Consider the following 19592-nt stretch of genomic DNA (forward strand, 5'->3'; position numbering starts at 1 on the left):
TCCTACTTGCGTAACTCAGATATTTTTACAGAAATTATTTAGTTTGCAGTGACTGTTACAGATTTGATTCTGCAGTTGGAGGAAAAGGGAAGGTCTCTGGAGGCAGAAAACCCTTGTGTGGCAGAAAGCCTGCTGGGAAGTCAGCTCAAGAAGAATTAGAAACCCTTTAAATAAATGCTTACTTGACATGACTCTGTCTTCCACAGTCTAACAAGCAGGGAAGCGAATGGCAGCCGCTGGCCAGAAATTGATTGCATTAATTGATATGCCAATAAGAGAGCTTGTTACATCCGCCATTGGTTAGGAGGCCGGCTAACAAGTCCCGCTGATCAATGGAACCAATAAAGATTTCATCCATTAATGAGCAACATGGTAATTAATGTTATCCATAAACCAATTAGCCTGGGTAGCTAATGTGCTGGTTAGCACAGTAAGTGGCAGAGTGCGGGTGTGCACAGACTGGCCACCCGCTGCAGCGAGGGCATCTCCTCCCAGTGTGACCCTGGGCTTCCTCTGGGCCACCCGGACAGGAAGGAAGCTGGGCAGGTGGCCGATGGTGTGGGTCCCTTTTGCTGGAAAGAGACATTTCTCTAAATTTATGAGTCAATTTCAATGATTTCTTTCTCTTCTATTTAATCTGATGGAACACATGTGAGGATCTTTCCCACTTCTAGCGTGCATTCCGAAGATGTGCAGGTTTATGGAGCTGTGTTCAGATGGCAGAATGCAGTGCTTGGTTCCCTGCTCTGCACCATTGGAAAGCTACTTCTGTGTTCCACCTAGATCTGTAACTCTTCTGTCCAGCTTGCAGGAGGTGTTGTGCCCACTGTCGCATTGTGTTTTGTCCATACCATCCATATCAATAACTGCATTAGTGCTAAAAACACTGTATGTTGAAGGCTGATGTCTAAAACCAGTTGCAGTGGGGTTGTCTTAAGCAGCTGGCTGGCTCCCTGCGCTCAGGGAAGCAAAATACCTGTGGCTGGGGGGACATGGCCTTGTGAGCTGTGGGTTGACAAGGGGCCTTGGGGGCTGTGGGGCACTCATCACTCTCCAGGAGGCTGCAGTGCCTGGGGCATCCAGAGGGATCACGGCAGGGGTGAAGGAACAGCCCCAGAGGCACTGGGCAGCATCAGTCCTGCTCCTGGGCTGTGGAGTTACCTTGTGTTGTTAGATATTGACCCTGGGAGACCCCCTGTGGGTTTCCTAATTGAAAATTAATACCAGATCAATGCCATGGGCAATTTGCATATTGATCATAAACAACTTTGAAGGCACCAAGTGTGTGTTGGATCAATAACGCTCTTGAGCAGGCTGCAGTGGGAGAACATCCCCCCCACGCTGCTCTCCAGGAGAGGTTAATGCTTGGGAAGTTCGGGAGCTGCTCTGTGGTGGTGGCAGCACGCCAGCAGTGCCAGAACAGTCGTAGTAGTGAGTTAACAGCCTCCTCCTGTAGTTCACTGTGGAATGGGAGCAGGGGAAGTGCTTTTGCCTATTTGTTTATTTAAACCAAACGTCTGAAGCCCAGAGACATCCCCAAGCAGTGGCGAAGCTGCTCAGCCTCCAGGGCACATGGGCCAGGGGGGCTTCAGCCATGCGTGACTTTATCCCTCCATCCTCCTCTCCTGTGATGTGCAGCCTGTTGTGGTTGTTTTGAATATGAGTTTCCAAACTGAGGTAGTTATTTTATTGAGGACTTCTGAAGAGATCTCATCAGTGGTTTGGGGTTTTTTTTCTGGTGTTCTTGTCCTGTATTTGCTTTTTGAGTGCGTTATTTGGATTCATTATCTGTCTATGTGCAACATTCACAGATCATTTCTGAATGGTCTTGGGTTGAAGGAAACAGATATTTCAGATCAAGCTCCAATAAATAAGCCAAAAACTTCATCTGAAGATACACTGGGAAGCCTTCTGTTAAAGAGGGATGTGCATGGGCAGTGGAGATAAAGCGTGCTGCCCACCCAGAGCACGTGTGCTGACTGTGTGGAGTGGAGGTAACGCCTCAGACCCCACAGGGAGCTTGTGTTGGAGCTGGCCTTAAACCCTGCATGGCCCATGGTTCAGGAGCGGAGGGGTGGGAAGGCTGAGAACCCGCTCCCCAGAGCTGCTGCTGTGGGCAGCCGCTGTGCATGCAGTGGGAGCATTACTAAGCTTCCATTGACTCAGCCATGCCGCACTGATGAACTGAGACTGGGGACAAGCACTTGTAATTGAGAGAAATAAATTCTTATCACAGGCTGGTGCTGGAGCTGTCACCTGCATGTGCTGTGGTCGTGTTTAGGCGCGTTCTGAATCCATGAAGCACCGGCGGCACCCCCATCAGAAGCTGCAGCTGCTCAGGGGTGGCCCAGGATGTCCTCCCTACACAGGGGCCATTACCAGCCTGGTGCTGCCAACATGCTGAGCTGCCAGCCAAGCAGCTTGTGAGCCATGAGTACATTCAGAAGCTTCTTGGGAGCCTCTCTGTGCTCTTCCGCTTTCCTTAGTCCTCTGTGCATCAGTTGGGAGTTAGAGCAGCTGTTCTGCACCCTTCATGTCTACCTTAGGTTTGGTGGTGGGTGAAAGATGCTTCCCGGATGCATCGCAGGGGACATGGGCATCACAGAGGAAAGAGTTTTGCCTTGCTGAAAAAGAAAAAAAAAACCTAAAAAAACCTAAAAAAGAAAAAACAGAAAAACAAAACCCTGAAAGGTTGAATACTCAGTTTCTTTGAAAAGGAGCCTATTCCAAATTAAGAGGAAATAAAACCGGTGGAGGGGTCAGCAGGGCTCTGCAGTTGGATGTGGCTCAGGGACGGGATGGGAAGCCCTCCCTCTCTCCCTGCTGCCGGAGCCCTCCCTCCCTCCCTGCTGCGGGAGGCTGTGTTCCCATTCCCATGGCTCTTAAGCAGCCCCTGTCATTTTGCCCATTCCTCCAGGCTGCGGAGCGACTGCCACGGATAAGGCAGAGCCGGTGGTGGGGAGGTGAAGGGAAGGGCTTCACTTGACATTCGCTGACCTCCCTGGTGCAGCTAAATACCAGAGAGTCAGGGCTGAAACTGCAGTCGCTTTCAATTACTTGAAGCCAAGAGAGGTGGAGAAAAAGGGCCTGTTGGCTCCAGGAAGCTGAAATCTTCTGCTGCTGAAAGCTTGTTAGTACAAAGGGAAACGCAATTACTGACATTCTGCCAGTGCCACTAACCCAAGCCTGGGGAAGGGGCAGCTCAGGACATGGCCATGGTGGGTGATGTGGGAATTCTCAAGCGTGTCCTCAAGGATGGCTCCACAGCTGTAGAACTGTGAGTTTTCTGGATCTCTGCTGCTTTCTCTCATCAGCAGGTGTTTGCTGTGCATGTTATCTACTCCTTCCACACCAGCCCAAGCTGTGTTTGGTGTCAGAGCTGTGGCTGAACTGGAGCTCGTGTAGAGGCCAGTGAAGCAGGGGAGGCATGGAGAGGATGGACGGCTCATGTGCTGTTGACCGTCAGAGTTGGAATAAAGCTTTGTGTTTGTGGGGCTGCCTTGCTGCCATGGCCTCTGACCTTCAGCAGAGGGATGACACCATGGCTGTTCACACCAAGATGCTTCAGTATTGCAGCTTCATATCAGGCTCCTTTTTATGTCTGATTAACCTATGGAGGTAACGCGCTTTGGTGACCAAAGTGTCAAGAACCCGTCAGCTGGCTGGAATGCATGTAGTCTCTGTCTACATCTACCTGCTGGGTGTATCTGATTTGTTCTTCCAGAGGTCCTAGGAGATGCTCCTCAGTATTCTTAAAAGCCTGCAAGGCTCTCTGCAGAAATACCTTTGGGTACCACCACAGGCTGCATGTCCAACCTCTGCAGCACAGCAGCACTTCTCACCTGCTTCATCTGCTCCATCCCTGGCAGTGTTCAAGGCCAGGTTGGACAGAGCCTTGGTTGACATGGTCTAGTGTGAGGCGTCCCTGCCCATGCCAGGGGTTTAGAACTGAATGATCTCAAGGTCCTTTCCAACCCAAACCATTCTGTGATTCTGTGCTTCAGCAGAAAGTCACCTCTTTTTGCTCCCTGACTGGTGGTCCAAGCAGCTCTGCTAAAACCTCTTTCACACCTTGCTTTGCCTCATGGGCAGAAGCACTCCCCAGGCTGATCATTTTTTATTTTTTATTATGCATATTATTTATGGCCATTTATGATATCCCATGTTCATACATATTGTTAGTTCCTAGAAGGAAGCTCCAGGAAGAGCCTGGTGACGTGACCAGAACTCATTCACCAGACCTGTTTTGACTCACCCCATGTGTGAACAGTCCTTACAGACATTTGCTTAAAACTACTCATCATCTTCTCGCTTTTATGACAAAAACCTTCCCTCATCACCAGGGATAGGGAATGTCAAGTTCCACAGACCCCACACCACAGACACAAGCTGCTGGCTGGTCAACCTCCCCTGCTGCTGAGACAGCTTCACCGCTCTCCCTTGGCCACCTCCATCTGCGTCAGGACCTGATGGTGTAGTGTGCTCCAGGAATACTTTAACTGTCCCTAAACCAGGGCACTACAATTATGCCTTTCCTAAGTTTTTAGCTAAGCTTGAAAGAACTCCAAACATGCTGCATTGGGAAGCATGTGGGGAGGGGGAAAAAGAGGGTCAGCAACACATTAATTTTTCCTTAGAGCGATACCATGGAGAGTGAGAACAGAGTAGGTGTTGTAGGAGTTGTATATTAAAAACAACTTAGCCAGAAAAGGGACATTTCATTGTTTAAGTACAGTTTATGATGATGTTACACGGCAGAGCTAAGGTTGTTGGGAGCACCCCTGTGCATACCCAACCCTTATGGCTAAGTATGAATTAATTATAGCTCATTTTTGTTACAGTGTTCTCAAGATGTGCCTTTTCCCAGAGTTGCTGAAGTTAGTTCCAACTTCAGCCTGGCTTTAGCACTAAATGGCCTTTGTGAATCTAAAAAGCTTTTCTGGAGTGAGCTTATTCACCCTGAGCACAAAGCAGCTCTTCCTTTGAACACCTTGATCTGCATGCATAGCTGAGGACATGCAGATGCACAGCACCAGTGTGTTTTCTGAATGGTGGCACATGAACCTCTTGCAGTGCCCTGGCCTCTCTGAACTGCACACTTGTGTCCACGTGGTTCCACAGGTCACTGAAGCCACTTCCCAGCGCAGCCGAGCCTGGCCCAGGTAATAGTGCACCACATGGGGAGCCTGAAGCAGATCAGTGGTGCTGGCAACCTCTTGCCATTCTGTGCAGCTCGCCAAGAGCAGGTTGTAGCAAGGTGGGGCTGGTCCCTGCTCGCAAGTAACAAGTGATAGGACAAGAGGGAATGGCCTCAAGTTGCACCAGGGGAGGATTAGACTGGAGATTAGGAAAGGTTTCTTCACTGAAAGTGTTGTCTAGTGTTGGAACAGGCTGCCCAGGGCAGTCATGGAGTCACCATCCCTGGAGGTATTTAAGAGACATGGAAATGTGGTCTTTAGGAACATCGTTTAGTGGTGGACTTGGGTCCTCTTCCCACAGACCTGAAGCTGGAGATGTGTTTTGTGGTTTGATCTGTGTTTGTGTTTTTGCATGAGTCTCCTTTCCAGCTGATTCCAGTTTGGAGCTAGGTTAAACTGTGCAAAATACTGTTTAAAAGGAAAAAAAGAAAGGAACTTGTCAAGATGCATTTATTAGATCACGTTTAAAATGAACTAGAATTGAAGGTAGGTTTTGTCCGAAGAAGGAGAGGCTGAAAAGCCGTCAAGCCGCAGGAGAAAGCCCCTCCTTTGTTGTCCTCCTGACATTGAAGTGTAATTTTTCATGGTTATTTGGACTGGAAAATGGGGGTAAAGGGAGAGATGGGCTTGCGATTATTTCCCATAAATGACAACACAATCACATCACGCTCCACTACAAACATGCTCAAGGAATTTGCCTTTTTTCTTTCATTTCGTGTGTGAAAATAGCAGCAACCTTTCTGGTCCTGCTGAAAATTCAAGGGGGCAAATCCCTGTTGGGTTCCACTGACTTAAAATTTACCCCAGTTTACAAAAAAATAGACAGGCTTGTTCCCAAGGACAGGGAGCAGTCAGTGCTGGCTCAGGAAAGGTGTTCTTGGACTTGGGTCTCTTTGTGTGAAGGCACCAGCATCCTTCACAGTTACCTCTAGGGATGGGCATGGTGCTGCTGAGGCCCTGAAGATGTGCCTGAGGAACCAACACTGAGGAGCAAGTGCAAAAGTAACATCTATGTTAGGAAATGCATTTGCATTAAAGAAGAAAAGATGCTAACATCTGGCAGAGGGTCATATCACCTCTGTGGAGCAAAAACCTTGTTTGAGAGGTAACCAGAGACCTGGATGCTGTTGGAGGAGTTTCAGATCTGTTCAGGGAAACTGGCCAGAAATTCTGAGGTTTTTCTTTGGATGAGAAAACAAAGGAATAGAAGCTAAAAGTTCACAAACAGTTCTTCTGCTCTTGAATTTCTTGTTTTATTTATCTGAACACTGGCCTTTATACTTAACTGCACAAAAGCCAGATAAGCTTTGCCTTGAGAAGATAGGCAACTGAGGATGGCTTTATCAGCTGGGGACACATTCATGGGCAGTATTTTATTTTTTGTCAGCAAAAGCAGCACAGATACACTCTTCCCATGCTCTGAAACAGGGCCAGCATGGACATAGGTGCCATTAATAGAAGGTGTATGTGGGATTATTACTGTTTTTCTGCAGCCTTTTGTCAGATGATAGGACTTATTCACCAGCTTTTGCACCAGGGCTGGAGCTCTGTGTTTTTACTCTTATAACCTCTGCCTTGTGCTTTCTGTTCACTGCTTTTCCATTCAGGAAAACAATAGGAATAAGCAAGTCTATGTAGAATAAACCAGTTAGAACGAGCACAGAGTGTATTTGTGCGTATACATGCATCCTGAATCTGAACTACAAGGGCAGAGACTGCCTAGTAGCCAAGGTTACCTTAGGAGATGCAGCCAAGCTTGAGGTGGGTGAGAAATACAAGGTGGCACAAAACCTCTGAACATGGATTTATCTACATTACCATGTGGATGGATTGTCCCATCTTCACATGCAGATCATCTGCAAGGCAGGGAGAGGTGGGAAACATTTGTTTTTCTGTTGGGCTGGTCACAAGCAAACAGTGGAATTGTGTCCAGGGTGCTGCTATGTGCCCTGACCTGTGCTCTCTCCCAGATTCCAGGAGGCTGAAGTGCAGTGGCAGGGTTTGCCTTCTCTCTGTTTTGTTGTGGGTCACCACCAGCTTCAGCAGCACATGTGCTGCTGTTCACCGCAGCCCTGTGCACTAAGCACAGCCCTCTCAGAGGTGGGCAGAAAAGACAAACCAGTGGTTGCTCCTCTGGCTTGGGGAACTCTGTGCCCCCAGCAAGAACTGTGCCTCTGGCTGTGCGACTGGAGCCCTCAGCAACCATCACCAGCAGTTTGAGCTCCTTGTGGGTTTTCCAGGGCTTAGGAAGGCATCAAACCCCCCTGGACCACCTGAAGCTGTCCCCCTACTCCCACAAGGACCCAGACCACAGCACATCTCCTCCCAGGCCCTGGGACTCCATATTCAAAGTAGTTTGGAGCAGCTGAACTTGTGCAACAGGCTGGGCCATGGCACAGTGCTGTGACCCAGCACCAGCACGATGTGATCCCTCACCAGCAGCAGCTCCTGGCAGTGCCACACGTGTGTCTGTGCATGTGCAGCCAACTACACACAGGCTGTCACCTCCCCTGACAGCGTCAGCTTGCTCAAGTCACCCAGGTCTCAATCCTGTCTGTCTGTAGGCTTTCTTAACTACTTATCCTGAAAAGGGGAGCATAAGGCATTCTTTCCGTTTCAAAGAAGAGACCCTGTGTACAATTAAAACTTGTTTCTGGTAAACCTCATTCCAGGAAAGATGAGCTTTTAACAAAAGGCTTTTGACAGCTGCAGGGTATTTCATTTTTTTAATGCCAAATGAAAAATCAATACATTTTTCTAGGTTATACATATTCAGAACAGGCTTGATATTTCCATTATAATGGAAAATGGGTGTCTGCACATCTCGCCTGTCAGAGCTCAGCATCGCATTTTCCAAGCCACTGCTAAATATTTCAAACCTGATTTGATTGTGGCTCATGACAGCTAATGTTTCTCAGCTCTTGAGCCTGCCGGAGGGTGGAGAGACAGCACAAGCTCTTTCTCTTCCATCCCTACATTTCCGCCACCTCCGAAATGCCCCTTATCCCTTTGAATGAGAGCGCTGGGTTTATGAAGGAAAATCCATGTGAGAGAAGGAGAGATGAGAGGTCTTGGGCTGTTCAAGCTGGCCTGGATCCAATTGAGGTTTGCAGATTTCTTCAACCCTCAAACTTCCTGGGCTTTGAAAGTGGCAGCATTGCAGCAGCATGGTCTGTTGGGGATTCGGGCACATTTTCAGTGTATAACTGAGTCAGAGATTCCCTGGCATCTCCAGATGTCAGTACCCATGATTTTCCACTCTTATTCCCCTTCCCCCCTCGCCCTTCCCCAGGGAATAGTTTAATTTTAAATTAAAAGGAAATACCACTGTCTAAAATTATTTATTCATGAAGGAAGAAAAGACTCTTTGTAGAATTTTGCATGGAGCGGATTTAGTATGATGTAAGAACAAGCTCCTTGGACTCAGGTGCCTGGTTACACTTGCTTGCTCTTGGTATTGACCTCAACCCCAGCAGCTGGAAAATTTCTTTAAGGAAATTTATTCATAAAGCATGATGGCCTCATGGATGGCACTCAGGCACAGGGCCTGTGTGTAGATTGTGTTACTTGTATTTCAATGGGACACGATCTCCCCCATGCAACTCTCACAGCAGCAGCTCTTGCACCTCCCCTGGTGAGCTCCCTTCAGAGGATGAAGTCAATTTATCCTTCATGAGCTGTGAAGCTGGAGTTTCTGGAAACCAAAGACACCAGTCTGGCACCTGCAGTAGCATCTCTGGCCTTCCAGAGCCCCTTACTAAGGTTCCCAGGTTGGAAGTCAAACCCATGTCCTCTCAGAAGCCATCTCCTATGGCAGAGCTCCACATCTCCAGGTTCAGCCTCCCTGCTACAGTCTCTGAAATTCCTGGTTGTAGTCATTGACTGGCAGAGATTCCCATTATACTGCCAACATGCTGCAGGGACTTCTCGCCCTGTGGATATCAGCCCCAGCAGGGACACTTGTTAGGATGCACGAGTTTAAGCCAAGTACTACTGAACTACAGATGGACTGGTGATTTTATCCATCTTCTTAAGTAAAATACAGTCAAGCAGTTAGGTGAACGTGTCCTAATAGTGTGTACAGCCTCAAGGAGGTATGGTCAGACAGTTAAAAAAGGTCATGGTGGTTTGTAAATGATTTGCCTACATCTTGCTGACCACAGCCTCATTCAGCCTCTGGGAGCTGTCTCCACACCAGCTGGTGGTGAGCTCTGGGCTGCAGGATGAGAACATCTCAACACTGGGACTTGCAGACAATGAAAAGGGAAGCTCAAGAGCTCTTTGTTGCATGTGCAGTTCATTGAGGAGAAAAGCAGACCTTTCCCTAGCAGATGTGATGCTGCCCTCATCCTCTCAGAATGGTGCCCCCAGGAAATACCAGAGGATGACGGTTGGGTACCAGTCATGCATATGTTTGCTACCCAGACCTGCCAGCGCATTTGGAGCTGTTACTGCAGAGCTGTCATCAGGGAGCATGGGTGTAGATCCTCTGGAACAGGAATCATAGAATAGTTAGGGTTGGAAAGGACCTCAAGATCATCTACTTCCAACCCCCCCTCCCATGGGCAGGGACACCTCACACTAAACCATGCCACCCAACGCTCTGTCCAACCTGGTCTTGATACTGCTGGGGATGGCGCATTCACAAGTTCCTTGGGCAACCCATTCCAGCGTCTCGCCACCCTTACAGTAAAGAATTTATTCCTTATATACAATCTAAACTTCCCCTGTTTAAGTTTCAACCCGTTACCCCTTGTGCTATCACTACAGTCCCTAATGAAGAGTCCCTCCCCAGCATCCCTGTAGGCCCCTTTCAGACACTGGAAGGCTGCTCTGAGGTCTCCACGCAGCCTTCTCTTCTCCAGGCTGAACAGACCCAACTTTCTCAGCCTGTCTTCATATGGGAGGTGCTCCAGTCCCTGATCATCCTCGTGGCCTCCTCTGGACTTGTTCCAACAGTTCCATGTCCTTTTTATGTTGAGGACACCAGAACTGTGCACAATGCTCCAGGTGAGGTCTCATGAGAGCAGAGCAGAGGGGCAGGATCACCTCCTTTGACCTGCTGGTCACGCTCCTTTTGATGCAGCCCAGGATACGGTTGCTTTCTGGGCTGTGAGCACACACTGAAGCTGGCTCATGTTCATTTTCTCATTGACCAACATCCCCAAGTCCTTCTCCTTGGGCTGCTCTGAATCTCTTCTCTGCCCAACCTGTAGCTGTGCCTGGGATTGCTCCGACCCAGGTGTAGGACCTTGCACTTGGCATGGTTAAACTTCATGAGGTTGGCATCAGCCCACCTCACAAGTGTGTCAAGGTCCCTCTGGATGGCATTCCTTCCCTGTAGCATATCAACCGAACCACACAGCTTGGTGTCATCAGCAAACTTGCTGAGGGCACACTCAATCCCACTGTCCATGTCAGTGACAAAGATGTTGAACAAGACCGGTCCCAACACCGATCCCTGAGGGACACCACTCGATACTGGTCTCCAGCTGGACATTGAACCGTTGACCACAACTCTTTGCATGTGACCATCCAGCCAGTTCGTTATCCACCGAGTGCTCCACCTATCAAATTGATGTCTCTCCAATTTAGAGACAAGGATCCAAATGTAGAATCTTCTTCTGCATTTTGTTTTCAGTGTTGGAGGATCTCACTGTTAAAAGCAGTCAGATCACGTGCTTGAGCCCTGCATCCAATCTGCTGGAGACTGGTTCTCTGCAGTTCAGAGCCCTCCATAGTGCACATGGCCAGCTGAGCTGTGGTGTGGCTGAGGATGCTCTCCTGACCATCCCTGGGGTCAGCCTGAGCACTGGTGGCTGTAAGTTGGGCTGAGTGCAGTAAGCATAGCTGCACCCAGCCTTCCAAACAAGGCATCCAGGAGTTAAGGCTTCCCCTTCCTTGGCTCAGAGGTGCCAGGCACTGCATCCCCAGGGCCCAGGGTGTGCTGCAGAGGGAGGAGAGGGACCTTTCCCAGCTGATTCAGAGCCTCCCTGGGCAGATGTGACTTGTGCTCTGCACACTTCAACAGAAACACTCGTCAGAAACAATCAGCTCAGAGCAGAGAGAGGAGGAGGAGGTTTGAAGCACGCGGATCCTTTTGGCAGCCCAGCAAAGAGGTGTTGGAGCCTGGGAGGCAGACCTCATCTTCCATGGGAAGCCATGTCCTGGCTCAGGGTGCAGTGGCCACTCGGTGCAAGGGCTGAGATGTGCCTGTGAGCAGGAGGGGCTGTGGGCAGGAGCATTTGCTGTTTGTAGCCTTGTTTTTTAATCATTTTCTGCCATTGTTGGTATTCATAGCTCGCATTTTTCCCGTTACTGTCAGCCTGGGCTTTCATCCATTTTAAAGAGCTGTTTTTTCCGTTGTTGATGATGATGATGGTATAAAGACAGATGGTGTAACTGCTTATGAATGTCCTATTTTATTCCCCTCAAACCAGACAGTGCACTTGAAGATGTGTATTATTTCCACATGCTCAGGTTAGAGCCCAGACAGCGTCTGAGCAGCCGCCGGCTCACCCTTCCTCTTCCTCTCATGCCAGTGCTGACACCTCCGGGTCACAGCCGGGAGTGCTGCCGTGACGGGCACCCTTTGTTGTTTGAGGGTCTCCGGGTTGAGGGACAGTAGGGGGCCGTACCCAGCCCAAGCCGTGCCTGCTCCCCAGCCCGGCCTAGGAGGTTGGGCCAGGTTGGGTTGGGCTGGGTTAGGTTAGGTTAGGTTAGGTTAAGTTAGGTTAGGTTAGGTTAGGTTAGGTTAGGTTAGGTTAGGTTAGGTTGAGCAGTCTGTTGAGTTTTTTCTTACAGTGGAATAAAAAAATACTGTAATTTTATTTTCTGAAACGTGAATGCAGCTGCTGCTTTCACAGCCCTTCCCTGAGCAAACCTAAGCACTGGTCTCACAAGGCAGACACTCATCTCACCCCTGCAGCAGCAATCTGTGCCTTTGCATAGCGGTGCCACCTATTACACTTCTTACGCTGGGTCCTGCTTTCCCAGGAGAAAAGCATGGGGATCCCTGCAGCCCTCGACAGCTTCCAGCTTTTAGAAGAGTGAAAGAGAGGTAGAGTATAAATTACAGACTTCCACTTAATGTCAGTGCTGGTCTCTGGGTGCTTTTACAAGTTCCTCCCTGATTTAGGATGTCACGTTCTCAAAGGGCACTGTTAAGCATCTGCAATCTCCAAATACACATTTTTAATCCTGATTTCTAGCCCTGTCTTTGGTAGGGGGAGGCTCGGGGTGGTGCTTTAACTGGTTAGGTAGTTCCGATAAAACCTCAGGATAGCCTGGGATTTACCGTGACCAGATAATGCAAGTTAAAATTATAAACTCTTATACTAAAAGAGGATATAATGCCTTAAAAGTACCCTTCTTCCCAGTGCTGATGTAGCCCCCATCAATTATGTGGTAGCTGTTGAGCTGTGGCACTGTTCATAAATACCCAAGATATTTGATGATAATGCAGTGTTGGACCCTGGTGTACAAGGTCTGGCAGCTGCAGCCACCCCGCTCCCAGTATCCCATGTTGTGAGGAGCAGCCTATGCTGTGTCAACACACACTCTGTGCCTCAGCACGTGGGTGCTCTGGTTAATGGTGGGTCGGTAGCACTTTGTGTTTTGTTCTAAACCTTTAGTGCGTCACTGAGTGTTTTTTCCCCTTCATGGTTTTGCACCTGTGTGATGCTGCCCATGTGCTCAAACTCTTCCCATGACTGGGATAGAAACAAGACCCCCAGCAGCTTCCTTCCATGCCTTATGTCAGAGCCATGTCTGCGGGACACAGTGCTGCTCCTTGCTTGGCCTGAGCAGAAGTGAGCAGTGATGTTTCTGTGGTGAATTTGGGGATCTCAGTGACCAGGGTCAGTACAACACAGTGCCATTCAGTCTAGACATCTTGAGATGAATGTGAAGAAGGCAGCTGAGGCTGAAGGTACTGGAAGCTCTGGTCGGTCTTTGACAGTTCTCTAACCCATGACATAGTTAGTAGAACCTTTTCATATTCAACAAATGTTTTACTATACATAACACCACAGTAGCTGTAAGTGGCAGAAGTGGGTCTTCATCTCTCACCTTTTTCCACTGTAGTTTCTTGGCCAGCTAGCAGGGAGTGTTGGCATAGCGCTGGGTGACATTGATAACTACCACTCAACACTTGTGCTTAAACGTTGGCTGTTGTTCAATGGCAGTTATTTGGTCTTCTGTTTTGACTTCCATTTTTATGTTACATTTTCTGCTTCTCTTGTTGCAGAAGAATCCATTGAAGATGTGGAAGGTCCCAGTGAAACATCTGGTGATGCTGAAGAGCCTGCAAAGGACCAAGAGGGTGGAGGGGACAAGGACCAGAGTAAATGGACAGGTGGGTTTTGGCCACTCTAAATCCAGGAAATGAAAGTGGGAAGAGCCGCAGTCTGCAAAAGTCTTTCCTTCAGAGTGTATATCTGTAGTGATTTAAACCAATCCGCACAGCTTGTGCACTCACTCCCCCCTCCCTTGCTCCCCCAACTCCCAGAGAGTTAGGAAGGAGAATCCAAAGAATGTAGCCCCCAGGGGTTGAGATAAGCACAGTTTAATAGCTAAGGTATAACACAAATCACTACTGCTACTACTACTACAAATAATAATTATAAAGCCAATAACAAGTGAAGAGAATAAAACACCTCACCAGCCGCCAACCCATAACTCACTCCACCCTGCCCGACCGAGCACCGACCGATACCTCCTCCATCCCCCCAGAGCTCCAGCCCTTCTGGGTAACTCTCGGTTACCTCCTGGGCATGACGTGCTATGGTATGGGATACCTCTTTGGCTAGCCTGGGTCAGGTGTCCTGTCTCTCCTTCCTCCCGGCCTCCCCTCCTCCCTGGCAGAGCATGAGCTCAGAAAGCCCTTGGACAAACCACACATTTGAGCAGTAACTCAAAACATACTTGCTATCAGCAACCGTTCTCAGCCCGAAAGTCAAAACACAGACTGCATCAGCTACCAAGAAGAGAAAATGACTGCTACTGCTGAACCCAGGACAATACCATGCAGCACTATCAGCCTGACACAAGTGTTGTGGAATCTCTGGGTGTATTTCATGACACATTCACATAAAATGGTGCAACCACCAACTCGGTGGCTGGTTATGTGTCCCCCTGCACAGCCCTGGGCTTGTGCTGTGGCAGTGGATTGGAGCTGCCCTGTGCTTGATGATGCCAGACCTGACACAGGCAGTGGGATTAGCAGCTGGGAGGGGAGCAGGGAGAAGGGGATGGCCCTTTCTGGCACCAGCCAGCACTTAGGTTGAATTAAGCGTATCATGAAACTATACCCTGTGTTGTCAAGACTTGAGAGACTCTTAGCCTGCTCTTTCATCACAGTCCTGCCTCTGGTAGCAAGATTTTGACACAGAAAGGCAGTGCAAATAGGTAGACCCTGTGTCTGTGCTCTGTTAACTGCTCACATTCTGCTGGAGCCATGACATCTTGAAACAGGAACTGTAGAGGTGCATTGAAACTGACATTGTTGAGGTGGAATCTGAAAGGTTTCTCTCTGCTAAATCCTTTGTCAGGTTAATTATGAAGGTATTGGGTATCTGTCTTTCCCAGAGGATGGCTGGTATCTTGCCGAGGTGAGCGGGAGGAATCTTATAAATATTCCTTGCCTTTCAGAGAGTAGCTGGAGATTGTCTTACGGAGAGGGTTGTTCCCTCAGCTGGCACTTGCTGACCCCTTCAGTGTTGGGTGCTGGAGCCAGTCCCCATTTTCCTCGCTCCAGGATGGAGCAATTCCGACTCCCCATTCTGAACGGTAGCCTGGGTGGTTTGCAGACCTGGCTGCTTGATGTGATGCTTCTTGCAGTCAGCACAGGGACACCTTCTTCCAGGCAACCATCTCCTAACGTGTTTGTGGTTGCCTCTTGGTGACCCACAGCCAAAGAGCTATTTTGGCTAGCACAGTCTTCAGAAGGATTAAATGTGGTCTTTATCACCTCAACACAGTTTTAATCTCAACCTATCTCAGTCTCAGTCAATTGGAAGATGTGTCCAAACTGGTTAAGAAAGCAAGCTCCACTTTAATGCTTACTGAAGCTCCTGTTTTCAGACTAGACTGCACTTGCTGAGGCTGCTCTTATGTCACTCCTCGCAAGTGCTAAATAAGGATAAGTAGGGCCTTTTGCCAAATCCTGAAGCACTTCCAAAAGCTGATCCATGTGAGAATATATTTATTTTTATATATTAAAACACGTAAGAACGAAGGACCTTTTTATACCCTTTACTATCTAAATGGCTTTACTTCTTCATCCTGCCAGGGACATTCCTAACCCATTTTTGGTGTTTGTCAGTCAAACAACAGATAAGAAATGGACAGCTTCATCAGGTCTTCAAAGGAAAGCACACAAAGGAATATGCAGACTGTGTACATAAGCCCACAGTGTTCTGGACAAGCCTTGTCCAAAGCTATTTCAAGGCTGTAGAGTACAGTCTGAGCAAGATGTGTGCAAATGATGATGTTGAATTCAGGTTCTGCTTTCAATCATGTAACTTTACCCTGAATTTTAAAGAAAAAAAATGTTAACCATATTTATGTACAGCAAAGCAGGTACCACACATTGGTCTTGTATTGTTTCTGCTTTTGAGATCCCTTGGGGAACATGGCTGTGTTGCCTTCTGGACCTCAGACATGGAAAGGACTGGAAACTAGGTCAGGTTATTTGTGACAACCACAGAAGAGCAGTGTCTGCATGTACAGGAATATCAAAACACCGTGGCACAAATTGAGATGTAAGCAGGGAGGGAACAGGCAGCACCAGGACAGCACTCCCTTGCTGTAAGAGGGAACTGCGAGAAAGTAGCTGGTTTGCAGCTCAGAGGAGCAGGAAGGTGATCAACCACAGTGTAAAGAGCACTGAAGAGAAGAAAGCCTTTGAATTCATGCTTACTAAACACAGGAGTGCATGAGAGGCCAGAGCAGCCCATGTCAGTGGTGCTGCGGGGAAAGCTTGTCCTGCAGCTGGGAAGGACCAAGCTGCGGAGTCTTCAGTTAAGCTGAGTGTTGTCACATCAGTGACCTGCTGCTTCATACCTGGGTGCTCTGGGAATGCAACTGAAGCATCCTCAGACCTGTCAGCTGCTGCCTCTGGTGAATTCACAGAGAACAGGGGAGGTCCCGTGAGGGGCCAGGGATGGAGCTTATCTACTGCATAGCTGGGGAACCACACACCTGCCAGCTCCGATTGCCCCAGATTTCCCTGGGAATTGACCAAACAACTGTTTGTAAGTACTGACGAGAAGATAATGAGGAACAGTCGTCACGGATTTGTCAAGAACAAATCATGTCAACATGACCCAATTTCCTTCTGTGTGAAGACAGCCCTCTTTGCAATCAGTATCTTCAATTTTTTTTTTTATATAATTTTTTTTAGGAGGACTTTTGACTCTATTTCTCAGGACAGTCTGAAAACAAAGCATAGGCATTGTGGTGTAGGTGAAAATACTGTGTGGTAGGTGCATTTCTTCAGCACTGAAAAGCTGTCCATTTCTGACTGGGGTGTCAAGAAAGTTGTGGAACAACTTCAGAAAGCCCAAACAGGAAGAATGACCCAGAACAGAGCATGGTCTGCATAGCATCAGCTGTGAGGAGAACATGGAATTAATGGGCTTATTTGTCCCAGAAAGAGAAGACCAAAGGGGAGGGCAAGATAAGTCTCCTTGTGCATAAAATACTTCTGAAAGTAAGAAATTATTTGTTCTCCATGTTCAGGATATAGACAAGAAGAAGCAATGAGCTGACACTGAAGGGAGAAAGCTTGAGGTTAGGTAATAAAAAAGAAATCTCCTGGTACAGCTTGTGAATCACTGGAGTAGATTTTCTGAGAAGGGTCCTCAGAGATCTTTCAGGAAGGTGCAATGAGATGAGCTGTCAGGAATGAAGTAGGCATAGCTTATCCTGCTTTGGGTAGACTGCCTGCCATTTGGAGGTGCCAGGCAATTCCATACAAGTGGGAGACAAGCAACAAAGAAGTACAGGCCCAAAGTCAATGAATAGTGTGTTGGAGGTGGATAGACCTGCTTTCTGCTCATCATACTGCAGTGATTGTTATGGTCCATAGCAATTTACTCACCTTTGTGTCTGAGTTCCTTGACTATGTACTGAGTGATTGTTGCTTCCCCTTTCTTAAAGACTGTGAGACCTCTGAGGACATGTTGAGTGTGTCCCAGGCTCCCTCTGCCCAGGGCCAGCAGTGATGTGTCAGGGCTGTTTCAGCTGCTCTTTGGATCATAGGTCCATGTATGTCAGACTGCACCTGTGTCAGTGTCAGCTCTGGAAGTTAAAACTCTGCTTCCATGCTATGTTCTTCAGAAAGTCTCATCTGCCAAATAAATCTATCAATTAGATTTTGTTTATTTTAAAATGGAATAATCTTAAGCAGAACATTTTCTTAGGGAATGCTTTCCATTAAAATACGCATGTGGAAAACACCATCCCAAACAGGGATTCGATTTACCTTGATTTTTATATGTCTTTGTAACTCCTCAAAGGTTTCTGGAATGCAGCAGTGCTGTCTGCTTTCCACAGTGCTCCTGCTGTTCCCCTCTGCTCCCACAGTCAGCCGTGCTTCCAGGCACCAGCACTCCTTTGTGACTCCTAAATACTGCATGGAGAGGAAGGAGTTGTGATCCCTGTTCCTAGACAGGACCTGTTTGCTTTCTGTTTTTCCTCTCTCCAGCAGCGGGGCTAAGCAGCTGCCAAGTGCTGATGGATGCATTGAGGCTGCCTCTGCCCTGTCAGCTTCCCTCTCTCTGCTCCAGAGCCGTTCCGTCTATGCAGAAGGGCGATGCTCTTTGCCTTATGGCTGAGCTATTTAGAAATTAGCTCATTGTGACTAACATGAGATTTATCAAGAGAAAACCAGCAAGGAGGAAAGAAATCATGGCTATTCCTGACTCCATTTTTGAGGCAGGATGTGAATGATGAATATTCAACACCCTGGTTTCCAGCTAAAGCCTGAATCAGACCAGGGGTAGATCAGTACCAGACTTCGGAGATTTCGGGTGGGGCTTGTATGTGGTTTTTGACTAGAGGGAAGTGCTTCATCTGCAGTGACCCAGCTATGAAAGGGACTTTCTTAATGCACTGACAGTTGTATAGATGTAGAATATCAGGGCTGGGGTTTTTTCCCACAAAAACAAGAAGCAGACTATACTTAAAATATAGATTGAAATGAAATCTTTCTAGAGGACTAGCCTGAAGGCCTTTTATTTTTTTAATGATTTTTTTTTTAAATCCATGATGCTTACCTAACAGAGCAATTAGTGCAATGGAGCATCCCTGATTCGAATCCGTGGTAGATTGCTATTAAAGGAGGTATTAATGGGCTGCCGAGAGCTGGGAAATTGTTGCAGAAAAGTGTGTTTATGGAGTATGGTGCTGGCAGGCAAGATTTCAATCGGATTTGACATGTTTAACATAAATGTATACTGCACAGCTCCTGCAGTTTATGAATAATTCCTACAGGCCTACTGCCTTTCTAATTACTGAAATTGAAAAAAACAGGTCAGGCACATCCTGACGGAAATCTATTACTGCCCCTCCCCCAACACTGCTTTTTTCTGTTTTTTTAATGTATGGCATTTGTTGAGCCTTTAATGGCTGGGATACTGTGTGGAGCGCAGTAAAGACAGGGAGAGAGTGGGCTATAAGGGATGGAACAGCTCTCGACCCTGGCTTCTGTGTGAAGGAGGCCTTGGAGAAGGGGTATCTTGGTTTTGGCTGGGATGGAGTTAACGTCCTTCCCAGTAGCTGATATAGTGCTGTGCTTTGGCTTTAGTCTGAGAATAATGCTGATAACACTGATAGCACTATTCTCTTAGTAAGTTAGTTGACATATTTATTCAGCTGAACTGAACAGTAACTTTCACACAGATTGATAACTGGCTCAAGACCCAAAAAACCAGGTAAATATGAAGGTTTTTGCTTGTTTCCTTCCAGCCACACTGTAATTAAAAAAAAAAGAAACAGTATTTCCCATGGTTCTAAAGATACCATCATAGATACCATTGCTGGAAGAAAAAATGCAGTGCTTTAGGTACCACTTTGTAGAGGTAGGGTGATGGTGGGCATGAGATAGGATGTTCTTCCGTCTTCCCCTCTGCCCTGCACAAGTCTCTGAGCAGCAGAGAGGAAGCTGTTGCTCCTGGGGCAGGGAAACCTCCCAGCTTTGGTTCAGGTTTTTTGTTGGCTGTATTTGCCAGGGTGCTGTGCTACTGATGTGCTAGGTCAGCTTCTGACAGAGCCACTGCCACACACACATCTGTGAGTGCCTGGGCCTCTGTCCCAGCATGCGGCATGGCAGGGCCTCACTGACTCCTGCTTCCACATCAGAGCCGGGGTGCTCAGAACCTTTAGGATTGA

At 47.9% G+C, this 19592-nt stretch overlaps 1 protein-coding gene across 1 annotated transcript in view; it reads left to right on the forward strand.

Annotated features, from left to right (window-relative positions):
* Positions 1 to 19592, forward strand: part of ZFHX3 (zinc finger homeobox 3) — a 102425-nt gene that overhangs the window by 57039 nt on the left and 25794 nt on the right. Inside the window, exon 4 of the mRNA XM_031042642.2 lies at positions 13447 to 13542. Coding sequence (XP_030898502.2) covers positions 13447 to 13542 — 96 coding nt within the window. The remainder of the gene's footprint in view (positions 1 to 13446; positions 13543 to 19592) is intronic.

The sequence above is a fragment of the Melopsittacus undulatus genome, chromosome Z (assembly GCF_012275295.1).
Source record: "Melopsittacus undulatus isolate bMelUnd1 chromosome Z, bMelUnd1.mat.Z, whole genome shotgun sequence".
Classification (NCBI taxonomy): Eukaryota; Metazoa; Chordata; class Aves; order Psittaciformes; family Psittaculidae; genus Melopsittacus; species Melopsittacus undulatus.